This window comes from Xenopus laevis, chromosome 2L, assembly GCF_017654675.1.
Source record: "Xenopus laevis strain J_2021 chromosome 2L, Xenopus_laevis_v10.1, whole genome shotgun sequence".
In the NCBI taxonomy this organism is placed as follows: domain Eukaryota; kingdom Metazoa; phylum Chordata; class Amphibia; order Anura; family Pipidae; genus Xenopus; species Xenopus laevis.
The window spans coordinates 110005370-110028652 of NC_054373.1; the positions used below are offsets into that span (position 1 = coordinate 110005370).

Sequence of the window (23283 nt, forward strand, 5' to 3'; positions counted from 1 at the left end):
GTGGGTTCCATTCTATCATGTCACTTACCTTACATTCTGGGTATTTACAAACCAAACACATAGTGGTCTTCATTTGCATTTTGGCACTTTGAGAAAGGCTGGGGTTCCTCCTCCCCCAAAGTAAGATCAACTATTTGCCAAAAAGCTTGTGAATAAAAAATAAATGAAACCGAAAAAAAATGGTAAAAACTGGGCCATTATCAAGCATGAGACATACTAAACAATCACCCAGCAAGGAAAACACACATATATGGGCATATGATTTCACGGTTGACCAAGGGGCATTCCTTGCGCTCCACCAAATTTCTTTATTCAGGCTTATATTCCAAAGGGTCCCCACATTATTCAACTTACCATTTTGTTTGTAAATACTGCTAGAGACCACCTGTTAACCCAGAGGAAATCCTGGGGTTCATGCGTATCTAAAGGCGACCAACAATAGCAAACCCACATTAAGTACAATGGACCAATTAACCCTTACTGTCAGGGTGTAACACTTAATGGAAATTAAGGTATAAATATACCATATGTTACAAAGCTCCCTGCCAGTGGGGCCCAAGATGGAAGCATGTTTAACCCCCAGTCTTTTTGGGGAAGGATGAGCTTTCTATTTGTAATATTATAGTTCAAAACTGTTGCATTGTGACCAATGGCTTCATCCAACAATTTGATCTGCCATAGTGACATACCCAACATATGCTGACATCACCTCATATATACATGTACAGGGTAGAACAATAAAAATGGTAGCTATGGAGACACAGATAAAATATTTGTGATAACTGACCAGAGTTAATCCAAAGTGACCAGAAGTGTCTGAAAGAAAGTGTGCTACCCAAGTATGCCAAGCTAATAGTAAGACCTGGAACTCCAGCCGGTGTTGAAATGGTAGTGATAGCAGTAAAAAGTAGTAATTTCCGTTACACATGGAAGGTATTAGCCGCCATTGCTTAGGTTTGCAGATATATATATATTAAATATTTATAAATATGACAAGCATACTATTTGTCTTTAAAGCTCTTTATAATCTAAGTAAAAAGTTGCCCTGAGATAAAAGCAACTGACAAAACAAAACTGACAAAAATATATCATGAATCTTGATCTCTGTGTTGCAATCAATGTCAACAGCAGAAAAAATTGGCTAAATTAGATTATACTAACTGCTGGAGTAATTTAAAAAGAATATTTGAAATGCATGCCTGCTCGTGACAGGAAAGTTTACAATTTTACTCCCAGAAAATTTGCCTGTTGTAATATGTTGCAATTTTCACATTACACGGTATAATGCTTTCATGTTGACATCTGTAACATTTTTTCTCAAAATACCCATAAAATGAAGAAAATTGGCTATATAAAAGTACAGCGGTAGAGAAAAATGGAACTATTAACCTGCAACACTCTGGAAAATTGCCTTTTAAGAACAGATGTTATACAAAGATGAAGAAAAAAAACCAGATGCAGAATATTAGTTGCACAGTGACCAAGTCATATAAGGGAGGGAAACCTATTACTATGGAAAACTGAGTGTATTTTTTCACATCAGCCTAATTTTATACTTTGTGCCTGTTTTTAAATAGTCAGTACCTCTGGGCATCCAGTAACTCAGTAATAGCAGGGGATTCACAGGCTGCATGTCTGCTCTTTGTATTGAAATTTTGAGTCTTTGTTGTTAACATGGTATCAATATATATATATATATATATATATATATTTATATATATATCAAAGTCATATTCAGGGCTGGAACTAGGGACAGGCAGAAGAAGCATGTACTCAGGTGTTGGAGACAGAGTTGACAAGTAGGGTACGGTGGGGTGCAATTATGACATTACTACCCCTCCCACCTCATGATGGTCGGGGTATGGGAGGCGTGCCTTAGGCACCAATGTCATTTGGCCTGGCACTGATCATGTATGCACTCCTTGCCCATTGTCTGGTACTACTCAGGCTAAGGTTAAATAGGAAAAACCCCAAAAAAATGGAGATTTAAAATAAGCTTTATTTCATATAAATAAGAATCTTTCCAAATATAATCAATTAAAAATTGGTACTGTTTCTGTAATTTACTCTTCAGTCTCCCCCATTCTGTCTCTCCGTGCAGGAGCTGGAGTCAGATTTCGACTGACTATTAGGTCAAATACCTTAGAATGTGCTTCCTTTGCCTACAAATGTACTTGTTTCATGATGAGGCTTATAATGTTCATACTATACAAAAGCTGTGTATAAACTGTAGGGTGGTCTGCAAAGAAATAGAAATACCTTAATCTGTGAAATAGAAATGTGTAATACTTACTTGAACAAGATCCATCTGGCATGAGCATGTATCCATTGAGGCAGTAGCACTTGTAGCTGCCATGAGTGTTCATACATCTGTGTTCACATGGCCGGGGTTTCAGACCACATTCATTGAGATCTGCAAAAACATTTAGTATGTACTTAAAGATTTTTATGTGAGTTCAGCTTCAGTTCATAAGGCTTATAAAGGCTAAAATATCTATCTATCTATCTATCTATCTATCTATCTATCTATCTATCTATCTATCTATCTATTATTCATCAATCAATCTAATATATCCATCTGTCAACCAATCTATCCATTCAACCATCTATTATCTATCTATCTATCTATCTATCTATCTATCTATCTATCTATCTATCTATCATCTATCATCTATGAATCTATCTATCTCTGAAGATGCTTAAAATGTTTTAATGAGAGTAAAAACAGTTCACTGTTGTCTCATGTACAGTAAAACTAAATATTGTTTCAGGAGTCAGAACCGGTAGCGCAGGGTAGAGTCCTGTACTGGTTCGGGTACCTGAGGGTACCCACAACGAGGTTGGGTTTTAGACACAAAATCTCCAATTCCCTCATGTGCCGGCAGTCTGCAGGTAACCCACCTGGGTACCCGGCTAAGGTGTAAGCCTGGTCCCTCCCACCCTCCCCTGTGGTTTGGACAAGTTTTACATTCTCTTTTTGCTGAAACTGTGGCCAAGTGAAGGCACTTGCAGTTTTGCAGGTCCCGGGTTGGAAGATAAGTTTAACTCTATGTGACCCAGGTCGGGTAGAGGTTTTGATGGGTTGGCAGGTGCAGGTCGTGCACAAATCTGTCCAACTGGCCCCATGCAGCTTTTAAGAGCTATTACATTTACTATTTACAAGTTACTTTAAAGTGGACTTGTCACCCAGACATAAAAATCTGTATAATAAAAGTCCTTTTCAAATTAAACATGAAATCCAATTTTTTTTTTTTAAAGCATTCATAGCTGCTTTAAAAATCTCTGCTGTCAATCAAATATTGCCTGCCCATCCTTTATGCCTTAGGTATAAAGGTGTAGCAAGCAATTACTTTCACTTTCCATTCAGCATTCCTAGATGTCACTGCTCTCCCCACAATTCCCCCGTTCTCTCAACCATTTAATTGTGTAGTCAGTCCATGGGGATGGACATCAGCTCCCCCATTCTGGTGCACAAACAAGATTCTGAGATAATGCAAGGCTTGCCTTAATAACAGTGTCCACAAAATGGCTCCTGTCTGCTTGCTGTAATTATGAGTTCCCAGACAAATGGAAACAAGATTCAAATAATTGAAATAGTGTAATTAAAGTTCATTTTGCTTGTGAAAGAATTATTATTGTTTGTACCAAACAGTAAGCATCATTACTATATGGCAAAGAATACCAAAGCAACATGGTATTTTGCATCCCACATGTCAATTCAACTGCAATTGTCAGGATGCCCTGAATACTATACATGTTTGCTGGAGTGGGGTCTATATTTTTAGAAATAACTGGCTAGCCAAATACACACTAAAGGTTGACTCTCTATATAAATAAAACAGGCTTAAAAGGTTTATGCCACTCGAGCAGATATTTAGTAAGTGGATATGGTTGGTTTACTTTTGGTAATTTAGTACGATCAACCTTGATGCTGCCTTGGTCAAAAGCAATATTTATGTGCACAAGAGCATCTTCATCAAGTAATGGGCAAATAAATATAGTCACACAGTCTCAGCTTCTTGAAGGGTTAACAAAGTAAGTGACATAGTAATAACGACACATATTGCATTTAAGGTATATAACTCCCAATCCTATATTGCACATTGATTTGCAAGTAAACCTCCAAAAAACATACACGTATAAATCATAACCAAAAGACACATTGGAGCAAAATAATCTTTCTGTAAGAAATAAAATGTGGGTGAGTGTGTGATTTATTTCTTGCACTGGCAAAATATTTTTGGTGCTTCTGCATGATGTGGTATATTTATAAAAAAACTTGACAGTTTACATAAAGTGAGTGTAATTAGATGCATTTGGTGTTTCAGATATCTAAACAAGAAACATATAGACACAGCTAATGCCCTTTCAAGCATCTGCATAGTGGAACCTAGTTCTTTACCCCTAGTATATGTTCTTTGTCTTATTGTTAATATATGAAATAAACATAATGTAACGTATGACGTGTGATTTAATGAGATCTTGTTATGGTAGTAATGTAAGTTTAAGTGCTAGCAGGAAATCAAATTGTCAGCCCGTGTGCGAGTTTCCTGCACTGTGTTTAAACATGTACTATTTTCCAAAAGCTTTTTTTTGTGATGGATTATCAGTCATTTGGAAGCCCCAGATAAACATTCCTTTGCACTACAACAGAAGTGCAAAGATCACAATGACAAGAAATGTTAACTGTTAAACACCTAAAGGCATGACAAGGGGACTCCTCATTTGACCCTTCACCCTCAGCCATCCCACTGAACCCCACTGTTACATATCTTTATGAAACGCCAGTAGCGAGAAATGGGTTAAATGACCACAGCATTTATTCAAATTTTTTCTAATAAATAGGACCTTGCCAGCCTCACCCCAAGGCAATATTCAAAGCCAGAATTCCATAAGAGATTGCTACTATGCTGAAGACTTGAGATCAGTACTATGTCATTATATCCACCACTGAGTATTAGGCTGCCTCTAGCTACACAGAGGATGGCCCCAAATTCTGCTATTAGCAAGAATTGCATCTCCCATCATGAGAGAAGTTCAGTAGCCCTGCTGGTGGCCCTGAATCTGCAGTGTCTCGATGATAAGAAATCCAAGCAGGCTGTCACCTAGCACAAGCAATAGTAGTGTCTGTATCAATCTGCTGTGAGTTGACTCCCGAGGAAACTTTGGGTGACTTCGGAAAACGAAGCGCCGCAAGTACCATGCCACAGACGATTTCTCATTCGAGCAGGTGGAAGACAGGGGGAAGCTGTTCGGGGAGATTAGTCACCCCAAAGAAGAGGAGTTTAGTCGCTGGAGGACTAAATCTCCCTGAATCTCCAGGTGTCACCTTACCCTTAACCTTACCTTGCCAATATACTGTCATAAAATACAGAAATGAATATTTTCCCATCCACACTGTGAGTTAATAAATGCCAAGTGATTGCCAGACAAGCAGTACCGGGTGAAAATACCCGCATAAAGCTTACTGAATAAGGCAATTCTAAGCAAAATAAATAAATCAGTGGTGCAACAGTCCGAAAATATAGCACTGACACAGGTGTTATGTTAAGAGGTTGCTAAATAATCATGAAATGTTATATTGACAATGGGGAACTGCTTTATGCCCAGAAAATAAAAACTAAGCACTATAAAAGTGAAGGCTAACATTGTGCAGGGGAGCTAAATGATAACTTAAATGTAAAAATATAATAAAACTACCTCTACCCTGGCATACACATGAAGGCTGCAATAAGCAGGCCCTTTATGATATAATCTCTGGTCTGCTGAGTTCTATATAAATGCACAGATATGGTGAAATTGCATTTACCCCAAGTGATATGCAAGCTGAGTGCTGTGAAAGTGCAATCAACATTGTGCTAGGTGTAAGGTATTTTTATACAAACTTCCAAGGAATGCTCGCCAATAATCAACTGCAATCCACCTTCCTGTCAAGTGGGAAAGTGTAACCAGGCAACCAACTGTCACTTAAACACAGTAGAACTACTTCTGCCCCAGGCACACAGAGCAAATTACAGTGTATAGCCTCTATAGGGTATGATAACAGGGCAGCTGAAATATTGTCCAAATACATACTGTATATAGCTAACCTGCAAGCTCTGGATGGATTTATCATGTACAGTATATAGAGATGAAATCCGAGACTTAATGAAGCCTAGTAAAATTATAGGTCAGAATTTGACAACAGGCTGCTGAATCAAGTTACTATATCTACACAAATACAGAGCAATATGCAGACTCAGTAAAGCAAAGCCCAGGAAAATCACTGTATTCAGGCTTTGCACCTATTCCTGAGTGAGCCCCACAACTCTCTCTGTATACTCCAACTACAGCTCTCTGTATACTCTAATGAGTTTCAGTAGCAGAAATTCAGTGTCACAACCTGGATTTTTATATAATACAGAGGGTGCCATCTGGGCCCAGGCTGACACATGCTGCCTGAGCAGGCCCGGACTAGCAATCCGTGGGTTCTGGCAAATGCCAGAGGGGCTGCTGTAAGATGCCTAGACTATTTAGTGGGCTGGTGGGGACTGTTTGGGCCTCTGTGTGGGCTGTTGGGGCCTCTGGGTACCTGAAATTTCAGGGTCTGTTTTGATTTTCAGTCCAGACCTGTGCCTGAGTGACTGCAGTGGGAATAACTGCTGTAAAAACAGCAAATAAACAGCAAGAGACTAACAAGCATCTGCCCAAATAATTTTACCTCCAAATCAGTATACTGAGGCATTAATGTGTATATACTGCAGCTAATAATATTATCTTAAAGAGAGAGCTTAAACTGAAATGTTTTGTAGCACTGTGTTTGCTCAATAATTTTGGCATGTTATTAATATTTTTGTAAGAATCACTGGGGCTCATTACGAGTGCATTTTTAGGGTCATATTTTCAAAAGATGAAAATAGAGTGAACTCAGTTTTCCAATAAAAATAAGATACAATTGAATGGAGCACTGTGAAACTCATTCCAGTTGAACTGGGACAAGCTGCATTTTGGCCTTTGATAAATATGCCTATAAGACTCCACTTCACGTTCATGCTAGTAAGTATTAACATATCACTGTATTCACAGTGTAGCTGTGATCCAAAGCAGACCTATTACTACACTCACACCTACAATTATATATACCAATACATAAACAAACTGTAGACCTTAATAACTCCCTTTTTATCATAATGTATTTATATTACTTTATCCTAGCTGTTATTCTGAACTTTGTGAAGTGTTATATATGCCATGCAACCCGATCCATCGTAAAAGTATTCTTCCAGCATGTTTTAAATACATAAGAATGTAGTACTTCATGGGCAGATAATAAACAAAATATCGTCTCCTAGAAACAAAGGCATTTATATTGCAATGCATATATTATACAAGAGACAGTTAAAAAGGCCAGACATAAACATCACAAGTGCTCAGTGATCAGGTGCGGAAGTACCACTTACAATGAAGAAAGTCTTGTAAGTAGTTTTTCCCTTTGCTTATACTTTCTTATGTTCATAGTATTGAGGTTTCAAGGAAATTAAAGTTGTTTCTCCACTTGGTGCTTTCTATGCTTTTGATTACTTTTGACAGACTATGTAATATTTGAAATTGCCTATTAGGTGTAGCCCCCCGTTGACTTTTAGCAAGAGGAACTGAAAAGATAGGGAGCTAACAACTGTTTTTATTGACACAGCTACATTTAATTTCTGCAAATCAATAAGAAACTCCCCTGCAATTGTAAACATTACCTTTAAAACACTGTTTTACTTTAGACAAATATGAATAAGTTTGTTTATTTTTGCCACAGGACAGAGAAAATGTAGAACCCTTGTTTGCCATATGGCACAAAATAAGATTAAGAGAAATACTTAATATCCAAGCACGTTTACATAGAATAGATATCTGCATTCACATATTTACAGCTGTGTGTGAAGATTATTTTGCAATCTTTATTTTGTAACCTTTTTTAACCTTTTCAGACAAAAAGCATGAAGGGTGGAAGGGTGGCCACATTCCTACTAAATTAATACAAATTATAGGGAAAACATGTTCCCTGCTTTGACTGAAATTTTAACATGTTTTAGTTAAAGATGTTTATGTTAGGATTAGAAATTATTTGAAAAAGGTTTTACACTTCAAGAGGGATATTCACAAACAAAATGGAGAGTTTTTACTCTAAACCAATATCACTGAAAGTAAAATCTGGGCACTGAATTTAAAGGACACAATAAGTATCAAAGATGTGGAATAGCAATGTTGGAGGGAAGAAGCTTGCTTGCTTAACATATAATAATGTCATGTAATTAATTTTTTAAGAGAGCACTATGTAACAATAATGGTCTGCTACAAAGTTGGAAACAACGTTAAACGTGATACGTTAAATGTAATTTATTATATAGGTAGCCACAGGCCATTATATCTACCAGAACCGAAGTTTTGTGATATTCACGAAGAAGCAGGCATAGGCCAGTTAAAATGGTGAATAAACCAATCAGCTTGCAAAAACAAAGCGGGTTTCACACACCAGTCAACCAGAAGGATATTCATTACAAATGTATTAATCTATTAAAACCACCACACCTGCTGTTCCAGGCTATTTATTTGATCCACCAATCAGCTCAAGTATTGCACACTACTCATATATTGCTAAACTCCTTTTACACGACAGAGATCTACAAATAGGTTGGTGAAAGAAAGTCATCACAGTTGTGAGCGTTTGTGGAAAGCTAGATATCCTCACCATTACCTATACTAAGTACCTTTGTATGCATCCTATGCACCGCAAGGAGTTGTAGTTCTACATCTCTAATCTGATCTCAAACAAAATCTAATTGTACACATGTACGTATTTCACCATTTCTCCTTTAATTCCTCAGTGCCTTTTTCAACAAAATCACAGAGCACGAGCATTTCAGTAAAGAGAAACAGAAAACAGATTCACTGATGCCGGTGAGACTTTCCCAGTATGAAGGGATGAATGGTAAATGTACCAGTCCTAACAGAATTCAGTTCTGCTGTCGATGTAAAGAGTCTTAATAACTGGATCAATAGGTCCTCTTACTACTGGGTGCCTTCCCCCTACTCATGGCTGCATTTAGGTCCAGTGCCATCCCTTCCTCTTAGTTCCCATTTGCACCCCCTAATGCTGCCACCCTAGAAGCAGTGTCTCAGTTCAGTTCTTCCTGGAGTTCTTAGGAACCCTAAAAAAGAGTATACTTTGGTAATTACTGATTGATAACTAAGGGCTATTGCAATTGTACACTTTAGCACCTAACTTAGTAAAAACACCCTAATTTGATCATTACAAGGACATAATATTATTCTGCATACCTTGATTGCATGTCTTTCCAGTAAATCCAGGAATGCATTTGCATTTGTTAGGTCCCACACATTCTCCATGCTTGCAGCCCTGCTCACATACAGCTGAGAAATTAGAAAATACAAATAAATTCATAAAGACAAAAACACTGCAGTATTTTACACTATGCTGATTAGGTGCAGCCTGCTTACTACCAATATCCCATTTTCTGTGACCCCATTGGATGTTCCACCTTTCTTGTATAATATAATAACACTATTAACACACATTTAATACATGAAAGATGCCCATGTTTCCCCAGTTCCTACAGTTTTTGCTAAGCTCTGCCCATAGGAATACAATTAAATAGTCTGCAGCATTACATTTTATAACTGGTTCTAAGGGCCACACAAAGGATTCAGATGAGAAGGAAGAACTCTGACATGCAATGTCTACAATAAAATACACCAAAGATTATTTGTATTCTAAAACACAAGTGCTTTATATTCAAAAGGGCTATGAATGGTACATCTATGAATTTAATATTAATAGGGTTGCGGCAAAATATTTTTAAACCTAAAAAGTATAATAAAAGTCATAAATCACCTTCACATTGTCCTTTGCGGTTTCTCTTCCAGCCATAGCAGCATTCAGTTTTGATACCATATCGGCATACTCCAGTTGTACTTGGTGATGTTATGAGCTGCCGGTGGTTTCTAGGGACATAACAAAATAGGAACTTTTATATGATTATTTTTGTATATCCTAATGGAATATTCTTACACATTTATTCTGCTTGTGTCTCATAATAAGTATATGTGAAAATATTGTGTAAACACTCATGCACACTATATTGTTGGCTGGCCAAGAGTCATGATTGCAAGTTGCAGGTCTGCTAGAGGGCATTTTGGTCATTTACACAAGCAGCTGTTGTCAAACAAAGCTGAAGGGGCCATGCTGAGAACTGTAGTTATTGATATATGATAAAAGGTTTAGAGCTCAGGATGTTTGCTGTTCAGAGAGCATGTTTAGATGTGCAGTTGATTTTTTTGTCATGATGAAATCAGTGAAAATGTAAATAAAATTTCCAGTTCTGACTAGACTGTAAATGAATAAGTGCTAGTAATTATTTTTCAACAAACATACCACAAAAAAGTCGGTCAAGTTTTACAGCCTTTAGTTATATGTGTAGAATAGGTGCAAATCTTACCCATATCACCCTTGGGGTCTACCAGCTGTTTCTCAGATTTATGTTCCTGAATCCTTAACCAGATGTCCTTGCACTATCTAATGCTGCACATGTGCCTAAGCCTATCTAATCAAACTGGAACTCTAAGCTGGCATATACTATCATGACTTTTGTAACACACAGTTTGCGCAGCCTTCTGGTGTGTTCTTATGTTTCCCTGGCTTTCATCAAATGTGAAGTCATACTTTCTACATTGACTGGAATTTGATAACACAGCATATGTAATTTAGGTTTATCAGAAATAATATAAATATATAACAACAAACACACATATATTTATAAAATAGGGTTTCCAAAAGCAATATTGTTTTGGCTGCATTTGGATTTCTGTAGTGAAGCAGCTTGCATGCATAATTGGGACTCTATAAGAAGGAGAGGGGTGGAAGGACCCAGATGCTCACCTCTGTCAGCACAGCCCCCAACCTGTTGTAACTGCTGCATGCTTCGTGGGACAGCCAGAAAGGCTCGGTAACACATGGAATATGCTTGTAAAGTAGGGTTCCACCACAGCAAGGATTCAGGACAGGGTCAGACTTGGCCAGCAAGACACTGGGAAATAATTCCAGTGGGCACCAGGTCTTGTGGGTCCCACCAATGTGGACTGCTGTCACACTGTTCCCTGGCCTCCCATACTGGCACAGTTCATGTTGCAATTATAAGAAGGACAAAGGTATGCACAGGGAGAGCTGGCAGAAGGGGGATGTGACTAGGGATGCATCAAATCCAGGATTCGGTTTGGGATTTGGCCTTTTTCAGCAGTATTCGATTCGGCCGAATCCTTCTGCCTAACAAACCAAATCCGAATCCTAATTTGCATACGCAGGGCCGGGAGGGAAATATCGTGACTTTTTGTCACAAAACAAGGAAGTTGTTTGCATATGCAAATTAGGATTTGGATTCGGTGCATCCCTAGTTGTGAACACGGCAGGTGGCAGAGGGCCGGCGGGAGTTGTGGCTGGGGTGGCCCCTGATGCAGCAACCCCAGTGGGCCCTGGACACCCAGTTCAACACTGATTCAGGATTTGCCCATGCTGCTGTAATTTTTGCAGGATTTAGGTTTGGCTGAATTCTTAGAGGCAAATTCACTAAAGGGTGAATTTTCGCCAGTGAACGCTCTGCCACATTTTGCGCCACTTAGTCAGGGGTAAATTCGTTACCAGTATGCTAATTCCCTAAAATGCAAAGTTGTGTCTCAGCAGCCAAACACTGGTGAAATTCTGCTAGCGGTAATTCATCAGCGCGACCATTTCTTAGTTAGTTAGTGTTAGTGTTCTTACGCTTAGATTAATTTGAATAGGGCAGTTACATATAGGTTGTATAGACGTCTTTATTAGACATGGTTAAAATGCTTGAAGTGGCCACTTATTATTACAAATTTACAAGGAAGCAAAAGACTAAAGAGATCCTCTAATGCTCTAGACATGAGCCCACTCTAAAACAAATGTGGCATGTCCGTCAAATCGGTTAAAAAAAATGTTAACACAAAAACTTTAATAGTTTGGACTTTCGAAGCAATCCCGCTTTAAATGAAAAAAACAATGTTTTTTAGAACTTTTATGACTTTCCGGCAGACAGGATATGATGTCACTGACATAAGATTGAGGAGGATGTAGCTTCATTTTATCAGTTCGCCAGGTCTACGGTGGTGAAGGAAACTCTGGCGAAATAGGTAACGTTCAGTAAAATTTGCACTTTAGTGAATTTGCAGAGTAACGATAGTTTGTCTGAGTGAAAATTTGGCTGGCGATAGGCCGCAAAACTACACCAGCAACGGTCTCTTTCGCTAGCGAATTGTCCTCTACGCCTTTTAGTAAATTGACGATGTCCCTGCGAATTGGATTTCTGGTGAATTTTCTCTAGTGACAGCCACTTCGCCATTTAGTAAATCAGCCCCTTAGTGTTCAGCCGTACTGAATTTTAACCCTTCAAATCATGTCACTTTATAGCTTAGGACTGAACGCTACATGCATACATTCAGTGTGTCCCTATTGTAAAGTGATAATGACAAATAATGCAAATAAAATACAACATATAAGGAGGTTTATTATGACATTGTAAAATAAGACCCCCAAAAAATTGTAGATGAGGCTGAAAAAGATTCTATTCCATCACATGTTTTCAACAATATATAGGAATATCAAGGAGAGGGAATTTGCAGTCTGTGGAAATTAGAAAAAGTTTTCTAGCTTCCATGCTTAAGTATCATATTTCTTTTAATTGGAAGATGGAATTTGGCTCCATGAAAAAGAATGTATGTGAAATTGTTTTATTGCATTAAATATGCCAGATGGACAGTACATTTTAGAGCTGAATTTGAAGATCTTTCTGTAAATGGGAACGAGGAACACTTGCTTTAAATGCAGTCAAGGAGTTGATGCTAGGCATACAGCATTAGAGAAATATAATAAGCTGCAAAGTCAAGCCATAGTTTCATTAACTGAAGCCTCTCATTAGTAGAGCATAAGTGGGAGTGATGGGGAGATAGAAACAAAAGAGTGGAATCATGTTAATAAGGAGCAAAACTGAAAATCCCTGTTTTATCCTATGGAGTTAAGCAAAGTTGATGGCTTTGAAGTTCATAAACAGGCAACACAAGTGGTTATTCTTTAGGTTACACACGATGGTTTACAAAAGGAATCAGTTATGGCCATATTAATGTTAATGATAAGGATGAGCAGATGAGACAATCTTCTAGTGAGAAGGAAAAATGGTAGTAGGAGGAAACACATGCAAATCTGTAATTATATTACAAAACAGTACATAGCAGGATGCTCTTTTCCCACAGTGGCCTATGTCAATAGACACAGCCCACTATTGTCTCTTCTATAAAGTTTTTCGTATATGGTTCCTGTATGGCCATGACCTCAGTCATAACTAGCATGCAACATGCTAACTTTGTGTAAAGAGTTTTTTTTTTGTTTTTTTTTTTAAATATGATGGTTATGTAATGTTGTACATAAGGCTAAAAACCCAAGGCCAGGAATATAGCAATAGCTTATTGGGGATTGGCAAAGGAGGTATGTATTCCCCTCTTAATATTTAATTTGACAAATGTAAAATAAAAATAAAATTAAAGATAGATGCAATGTAATATTTGCTATGCAATAAAGTGACAACATTTTGTGTGCCATATCTGGATTTAAGTGAAGTACTAATAATAAAACCACCAAAAATCACCAAAAAACTCGGAAAGTAAAAGCTGGCAAAGTTTTTGTATAGAAGTCAATGGGAATGTTCTCTGACAACTTTATGTATTTATTTATTTTCGAAGTTTATTAAAACATTTGACATTTTCAGCCTCATTGTAAATGAATGGGGCAATGGGATAAAAAAAAAAACCCCTGGAATAATTTGTTGCAATTATTTCTTAAATAAGCTAGCATTCAAGAAAAAAAGTAGTACGAGTTTTTTCTGTTTTTTCCCCCCTCATCCGTGTTTTATTTTTCACGAACTCAGATTTTGATTAATCTCCCCCATAATGTGACTGTTTATTAAATCAATGATACACTTGGCATAGATTCCCCATCTTTTGTCCTCTTTTCTTGCATATAAAAGGATTGCACTAAGCCCAGTGTGACACACATGTCTCTCTATCCTCTTCACTGGATTAGAGTAGTGGGTACAAATGGACTGTGGGTAGTTTTGGGGATTGTGGGACATTTGGTAAACATCGTAAGATTACAGTGCTTAATGATAGTAATACTGACACTTTCTTATGAGAAGCTGTCAATCTCTTTATAGTATGGCTTTCTGGTAGTGATTTTTTTTAATTACTATTACAGGGAGATATTTCTTGTTACTCCTAAAATGTATTTAATCATAAGCTGGGAGATGTCTTTCTTATGTGATACATTTACAGCATGCAGATGTTTTGTATTTCATTTTAACAGGTTGTTGATTAAAAGCTTCCTAACACAAAGCCAGGAAATTCATAATGTGGAAGTTTACCTTGAAATTAACTTTTAGTATGATATACTCCAGAAATTTTCCAATATGGGCTTGGCCTTCATTTCCCATTCAAAATCTGGTCAGTCCTCCTCACATTTGTTTATGACCGATATATAATAATGTGGTCTTAACAGTCATAAAGCTATAGTTTGCAGGACAAAAAAATGAAGGTAGGTAACACAACAATATGGGATCACCGGATGTATAGATTGGTGGTCCAAGACATTCTTTGTGGGTTTTGAGCTAGCTAGATATTTGTTCTGCAGCTCACAAGTTTGAAATTGAAATGATTTATCTTGTTGCTACAAACCTACATACCCTAACTACACATGAACTGTTTTGAATGATAGATGACAGGAGATAAAACATTAATAACAATATATATCGAGCCTGATTAAGGATTATTTGATTAATCCTTGAACTAACCACTATTCTGCAAGACCTGCAATCTTCTACTAGTAATACCTACCCAGATAAGCTAACAAATAGCTTGCAGTTATATGGGCATTATGGCATTTAATAGAATGAACAAACAAAAATACTTCCAGTAGAAGAAGTACATAATTGCATTTAATGAGATGTTTCAAACCTGTGGCATAAGTAGCATTTCTCCTCCTATGTATTTCAAGCACCAAAGACATGCCCCTTACACCCCACACCATATCTTTTATCATAAATGTGAATGGAAGCCACTTGCTACATGTATCCCATAATATCTTAAAATGAAAAAATAATAAATTATGAATGTACATTACAAAAATGCTTAGAATAGCACTGACATCAATTTTACATTCACTTATTTTTAAGGTTTACTTATCCTTTAAGACCCACAATTCTAGTTATAGTATGTTCAGGATGAAAATTGTTTGTCTAGAGGGATGGCAGGTAGGTTCCATATACAGTATATCAAATAAAGGAGGTAGAAGGGGATTCAGATGTTTCTCCAATGGCAAAGAAATATACGTGTGCCTGATATATTAATTTATTTTTTTTACTTAGCACAGGGACCCTACTGCCATCAATCACAGAATGAAATACCAACAACAGTTATCTTCATACAGCACCAAAATTGGGTGTGCCATTAGATATTGCTCTTGTACATTTTGGGCTAGATTAAGGCACACAAAAAATCTTGTTTTACATTATGTATGTAGTTTATTTACAGTAAAATCTGCAATTGCACCTGGGGATTATTTTCTCTCATTGTATTTAACATAGACCATTGTGCCTATATATTCATGTTTGGCATCATTATCCCTATCTATCATTGTGTGGTCTGGAAACAGAAAGCATAAGACTCAAAAGCTGTATTCCATTGCTATAGACACATAATTAAGTACTGAAGTTAGTTGTTCTGTTATATGAGCTTTTTCTTGGAGAGGAGATTTAGATTATGTGCCATTTCTTGACAGATTAAAACAAATGGCACGAATTGAATCTATATTCTCATTATTTGTATCCAGGGCAGCTGAATTCCTGAAAAATCTTCTGCTCTTGGCTGACCATCTGGAAGAAGACAATAACATCTGGGGAAATGTATTATTTCATTTTGTGCTGCTAATACTACCCCAGTTATGCACCTGCATTTCCCAATAAAAAATAATAAAAGTAGGACTGACTTTGGAACTGCACTGTGTGTTTTTGTTATTAGCTTAGCTTCCATTAGTGTGTTATTGTAATACACATTTTGTGACTGGCCTATTTACAATGAGGCAACGTAAACTGTGCTTTCAGTTGAACATTTTAATTGGCCCCTAGCCATCTGGACCACATCACACATATCCAACTTCTACAGTTAATGGATTTAGCAACCAGCAACCTGCTGTTTCCAACTGGTCCAGTATGATTATAACAAAGGTAATGTGCTAGAGATGGCTTAATTTGGGGGCAGCCTATTAAGAATAAAAGAAAATCTGGACAAAGAAAGTGCAGGGTTTAATTCTGTATAGCCGCAGCTTATACCTTAATTAGTAAGAGAAAAAATGAACATCCAAGTAGAGGGTACTTGAGCGCCCTTCTTTGATTCGACTATCACAAAAGCATGCTCTAGGATCTGCTCCTACAGAAAATACAACTGTATTTTGAATTACTCATCTTAGGGGGCAATTTATCTTTTGGATGGGAAACACCTTTTAAAACAATATACCTCACCTTGAATGTGACAGTTGCTGTAGGGTTCCCACAGTGACCTATGTCAATAGACGCAGTCCATTAGTGCTAAAGGATTATGTGCAGACATTTTTTATGCCAAACGGAAATTATGATTTTCAGCACAAATTGCTCATGTTTTAACAAATCAGACATGATTGTGCCAGGTACAACCCACCCTTGTGGCCACAAATATGTTAGATTTATGGGAAAAATGCAGATTTGTGGGTAAAAAAAAAACATGACGACCTGTGCCACAAATTGCACTTTGCAATAAGCAAACAGTAATGGCTGTTATGTTGGAAGAATCTCTCTCTCTATTTCACAATTGTATATACAGTGTACACAGAAAGCTCTTTATATTTATTTTTAGTTTTTGCCTCCACAACTGCAACCCACCTAGGTATGTCTGAGCAAAAACCTGTAAAACCATTACTGCTTGTGTGCTTCAGCACCACAGACAGTGGTATGGCATGTTGTACCAGTCGAGCCCTGTGCAAAAGTGGAGTACAGGAAACCCAAGAATGATATCCTCCCTTCCTCTTAGTTCATGTCATTCATGGACTTGCAAGAAGGGTGCAAATTTAGGTGGATTTTGGGTCTCCTATAGTCCTGACACAGATAGGGCAGGTATATAAAAGTAAAGGTCATTGCTGATAAGAGTGGGAGTAATTTTGAGATGGAAAACATGGTTTGAGTTATGTAATTGGTCCAAAATATTTGTATATATTCATTTTTAAATCATCAGTATACGCAGCAAATATGTGGTTAGTGTGCTCACTGTAATTTTGGAGCTAACCAACTGGAGTAGACCTTTCTTACACAAACGAATAACTGATCCAGGAGCAGGTAGCAATAAATCACATTTCACTGTGTAGTACAGGTAGCAGAATGCCTGCCATTGCATTAGTTCATGATGTATCTTTCTGTCTGGAGATACAAGCAGTGCCAGACCTAAAAGATAACAGATTCCAGCTCAAAGTGTAATTTGACACCCCAGGAAACATGTTTCTGAATTACAATTTCATTCGCCATACAAAATAAGAAACATATTAGGATTCAGAAAGATCTACAGGCAAATAAATATATTTAGTTAAGCTGACAATCCCCATCACTTATGGCATGCTGCCTATTAACCCTGACCACTAATAAAATGTACCTATTAGTTGGGCCTGTTTTGTTCTTCCCGTAGCTAAGTACTGGCAAGCTGCTAGACATTCAGCAAATTCCCATTCATTCATGAAGAGATCAATGGGTGCCAAAGCAGGAGGCAGGCATGTTACAAACACATCCTGGGTTCTGACAAAAGCCAGATTTTCACAAGCACAAACAAAACACACATGGAGCCTTAACCCAAAATGCAGTGTCTGGCTTTTCTTCAAAAGCAAAAATCTTAGTTGATGAATGGTATTTCTGCTCTTTGATTTGGCTCATCACTGCCTATATACACATGTGAGATCTGCAGTCCATACATCTGCAAATGTTCTTATATGAAAGAATTCAGGGAAACCTGCTGAGTCTACTCTGCAAGCAGATATTGCTGCAGTATTAATATGTTCTATGTGTCCTGATTGGTACAAATATGATAAAATGGCATATATGAAGAATATATTTTTGTCTATTAAGGGTATATACACAGACTGGTTTTGCTTTATTCATTTGTTAATAGGCACATGTGCTCTGAAAAATACACATCTGCATGTAATAAAGGTTTTCATCATATGTGCACTTTAACAGCAAACAAACTTTATGGAGTAATACACATAGTATGAGTTTGTATTCACTCTTACCTTGATGAATCCACAGAATAACAGCAAGCACCAAATACAGTTATCCAAAGCAGCAACATCAAGTCAGAGATTTGCATTCCCCCAGTGATAGCCATCCTTCAAGGTACTGACTGATAGACAAAAACCTTCCCCTGTGCACCTCTCTTAACTCTCCAGAATCAGCACAGATTTTCCTCTTCACATGTACAATAGCATTTCCTTGTAGAGTGATTCAGTGCATCCTGGCTTGCTAGAGTTTAGCAGCGCATGGAGTGTCAGAGAAGAGAGGCAGCACTTTTCTCTGGTTAGTCCTTTGTTGGGTGTTAGCTCAGCCTTTTTCCTGCCTTAGAGCAGCTGTATAAAACCTTTGGCTGTTCTGAAATTCCAGCCAGTCTGCCCTCACAGCCTCTGCTGACAGCTTAGTAGGTCGGTGGGCTGTAGCAGCATTTAGGATGGAGGATGGGGGAGTGGGCTTTGACTCTTTTTTTTTTTTCCTTTTACAATCCTAGTTGTGTTTTAAATTACTAAAAATAATACAGAGTACTTATTTGTCTAGTACTGTACCCCAGACTACCACATGCTTCTCTGTGCTAAAGTTTCATGTCAAGACCAGTTCTTTCTTGACTTTTACCTTTCATCTTTTACATGTAAATGTACTCGTTTTTTAAGCACTGTTCCAGGTGAAATAGTATTTTCTATCAGTCTCAGACTCTATCTATGCATGTATGTAGATCTTATACAGACTTGGCACAACAAACAAAACAATAAATCAAAAATAAATATATGCAGATGTAGCACACCCTTGAGTGTACTTTTGCTGTGGATTAGAGCTATGTGTGACCAGGCTAACACTGCTATTAATGTGCCCCCGACCCCCAGTGTACCCAGGCAACTCCCGGTACCTGGTGTGGATAAATGCAGCAGTAGATTCAGCCAGACAAGTCCTTTGCAGTAAATTATAACTGGTTTATTAACAGAGCACCGGCAAGATCATGGGTTACAGTACTTTGATGTTCACTGGCAGTTATAGAGTAGCCTCCAACAACAATATTCCCTCCAGGGGGGTAGAAGATGCAACAGACGGAGTAGAAATCAATATAGATCAGTAACAATAGACTTGGGAAATAGTTACCACTCTCACTGGCACTATCCTTTATGGTTGAACACTAAGGCATGGGTTTCTCAGCCTGGGGTCTTGTATCTTGGCACCGGACTTGATCCTCACCTCACCCACTGTATTCAGCCTGGGATCTTGGGTCTTGGTATCCTATCTGGTCCTCAACTCACCCACTGTAGTCCCTACACTAGTGGTTCAAATACCACGGGGTCCTAACCCCACTATTTCTCCTCGTTGGAGCCACATCTGCTCACTAGCTACCCTGTGCTGACTTTCACTCCTAGAGCGACTATTACTGTAATACTATCACTATCTTACACTTAACTAACGTTCCTGGCAGACCTGGACCTGTAGTACCTCACACTGAGGCAAAGTCCCAGGACAGACCCAGACCGCATGGTGCTAAACCCTTTTATATTATCAAACAGTGCCATCTAGTGGACAATCCCCAGGTACTAGTGTGGACCCAGCTAGGGACATAGCTGCCTGAGTTAACTAAAGGACCCTTAGGTGTCCAAATACTAAAGAGGAATGCCTGAGATAAATACACCCAAATCTCAGGGTCTCTACATTCTCCCCCCACTTAGAAACGTCAACGTCCTCGTTGACAAACGAAACAGTTACTCTCAAGTGCACAATAAATCACATTGTAAATAACATTTACTATTTGTACATCACGCTTCAACAGCCTCTCCAGAGGACTGCCCATGGTACAATGGATCCTGTAAACAAAATATTGCAAACATGCATTTTTCCTGAGCACTGTATCAATACTTAAAATGCAACCTCATACTGGGTCCACGGCCGTGGCCCTAAATCCTATTACCTCGGGATTAACCCTACTATTACCAACACTGTACTTAAATCAGGTATTCACATTTCTTTTATTTATGCACTTAGGAGGGAAAAAGGGAATTGGGATTTTGGGACAAGTGTCCCTTAACTATTTACAGTCTTTGGGTTGTTTGCCAAAGTCCTCCTTCCAGGTGGGTGCGATTCACCCCTAGAGTGGCTTAAAATAAAGAACCCACTACAGAGTCCAACATGGTTTCAGTCATGCTGCAGGTCAAACCTGAATCTCCTTTCTTTGAGTCCTGACTTCAGGGGAAGCGTCCCCAACTCGAAGTGTCTCAACCCAGAGGTTAATAACAAAAATAAAACTCCATTCCTTGAAGTCACTTGGGAAAAAAATAGAAATGCAACAAAAGACCTCCAGTGGTCAACTTTAACTTTTTTACTGGGGGTGGTTACTTCACCCTGCCCCCCACAACAGAAAACAGCACCCTCCTGGGTGTGACTCCTAGCACGCGGCTACAATGATAAGTCCCACAGATGCCGGTTTAGATCATGTAGGTGAACCGCATCTTAGTGTCCTCGTAGCTAATGTAGTATTTTGGGTGCGGCTTCTCCACAGTGCCCCCTTCTGGAAGTGGAACATCCACGCTGAAATAACGTGGCGCAGGGTTTTTCTTTCCAAAGCTGTGGACAGCATGGCGCAAAATGGTGTGTCCCCACCACCACTCATTCTCCAGGGACCGCACAAAGCTCCAGGCAGCTGCACGCCTGGCTTGATCAGGGTGGGAGAGAGTATTTCCAATTGTCTTTTCTTTCGCCACAATCTCCTCCACCACCCACTCATCCAGATTTTCCTCCACCTGCTCGTAAACCCACAGCGGTGCGTAGGGCATATAATACCCCCATTTCCTGTACACACGGAAGTTTATGACCCGCTGTACCCGGGAAACCCTGCAGAAGATCTCAGGATTGGCTCGGCCGGGTACTACCCAGAAGTGCTTCTCTTCAGCCCGGGTAATTTTCTTAGGGGCCCAGAAACTATGGGGCAATTTGAACAGAGGCCGGTCGGTGGCTCCATCATCTTCCGCCTCATCCACTGTTCCCTCCTTGCCGATTGACGCACCCTGAGTGACCCCTCTGCTTGGCATATCTGCTCCCTTGCGGGCCCATCCCTCTTTGCTGCTAGCCTCGGGGTATGGGGGGGTCCTTCCCTCACGGGTGGCTCTTGGGGACCCCGGCTGGGGATATTAACACTTACCCCCTCTGGGCGGTTGGAGCGGCGGGAAGGTGGGCGTCGTTCCTCGCGGGTGGCATCCTCCGCTTCCTGGGAACCTCTGGAATGGATCTCCTGCTTAGGCCCTTCCTCCGGTTTGCTTTTCAATGGCACCATGACGCTCTCCGCAGCCGCGGGCAGAACTGGTGCCGTTTCAGGTGGGACGGAGGCCTCCGTCACTGCATGAACATGCGGGGTGCTGCCCTCAAGGGGGGTCTCTTCCTCTGGACGGTCGGTGATCGTCAGGAGGGCGGTTCTCACTGCCAGCTCTCGGTGAGGGTTAGCCGCCTCTGGATCTGTCGATTCGGACTGACTTGCACCCTCCGTAAAGTAGCGCTCCTCATTGGCCATGAGGGCGATCAGTCCTAGAACAGCCTGGGGTGATCCTTGAACCTTGTCATCCACATAAGGTCCGATCCAGCACCTTTGCTGGCAATGTGGACATCGACCCCTAACATCATGGAAGGCTGGGTAAGCTTCATGTCGACATCGGCCGCAGACGGGGACCATCACTGAATCACCCGAGTCGCTCACCTTTTGAGCAAACACTCCACCCCAGGTATAGCGGCGGCTCGTGTCTTTCAGCACGCCAATCGACAGCATTGCTGAGGTAGATCGGAAGCTACCCTGATCACTGTCAGACATACTGGACCCTTCTGACACTCGTTGAAGTTTCAACTGCAAGGCTCGCTGCACACGTCTTCTCCTCTGGCCAGCTACTCTCGCACTCATTCGCAAAATGGCCGCCATGACTTCAGTCTAACAGGGGCTCCTCCCTGCTCCCTTTTGGCGCCGAATTCTGCACGTCAGATTGGCTAATACCCCACCTCCTGGTGTCAGAGGAGGTTGGGCTAAACAGGGTGGTACTGCAGACAATTAGGGCCACGTCACTCACACTTGTCTCGTGCCTTTCTCTGGCGCCAATTTACACGATCCTGATTGGTTCTCCCCACCAATCTGGAAAGGTGGGCACACAACTTTCCAGTCAGCCCTCTCCTTCAGGCAACAGTAAATTTAGGGCGGTCGGAACTCAGGCTGCAAGCTGCGCTAGGCCAAGATGCCTTTTTCTTCTCTGGTCCGGCACTGCAGCGCCTGTCACACTTTTCTCTCACAGCAATGAGTTCAATAAAGATATCCCGGACGAGCCCCCAAATGTAGCACACCCTTGAGTGTACTTTTGCTGTGGATTAGAGCTATGTGTGACCAGGCTAACACTGCTATTAATGTGCCCCCGACCCCCAGTGTACCCAGGCAACTCCCGGTACCTGGTGTGGATAAATGCAGCAGTAGATTCAGCCAGACAAGTCCTTTGCAGTAAATTATAACTGGTTTATTAACAGAGCACTGGCAAGATCATGGGTTACAGTACTTTGATGTTCACTGGCAGTTATAGAGTAGCCTCCAACAACAATATTCCCTCCAGGGGGGTAGAAGATGCAACAGACGGAGTAGAAATCAATATAGATCAGTAACAATAGACTTGGGAAATAGTTACCACTCTCACTGGCACTATCCTTTATGGTTGAACACTAAGGCATGGGTTTCTCAGCCTGGGGTCTTGTATCTTGGCACCGGACTTGATCCTCACCTCACCCACTGTATTCAGCCTGGGATCTTGGGTCTTGGTATCCTATCTGGTCCTCAACTCACCCACTGTAGTCCCTACACTAGTGGTTCAAATACCACGGGGTCCTAACCCCACTATTT

The 23283-nt window shown here is 39.8% G+C and overlaps 1 protein-coding gene across 2 annotated transcripts in view; it reads right to left on the reverse strand.

The window, feature by feature from the left end:
- egfl6.L (EGF-like-domain, multiple 6 L homeolog) overlaps window positions 1–23283 on the reverse strand; it is a 106735-nt gene that overhangs the window by 21443 nt on the left and 62009 nt on the right. Inside the window, exons 1-4 of one of the 2 annotated variants that reach the window (XM_018247032.2) lie at window positions 18413–18865; window positions 9884–9993; window positions 9310–9402; window positions 2294–2413 (exon numbers count right to left, since the gene is read on the reverse strand). In XM_018247032.2, coding sequence (XP_018102521.1) covers window positions 2294–2413; window positions 9310–9402; window positions 9884–9993; window positions 18413–18507 — 418 coding nt within the window. In that variant the 5' untranslated portion in view covers window positions 18508–18865. Of the gene's footprint in view, window positions 1–2293; window positions 2414–9309; window positions 9403–9883; window positions 9994–18412; window positions 18866–23283 lie in introns of those variants that run through there. The other variant, XM_041582348.1, reaches the window with a different exon arrangement.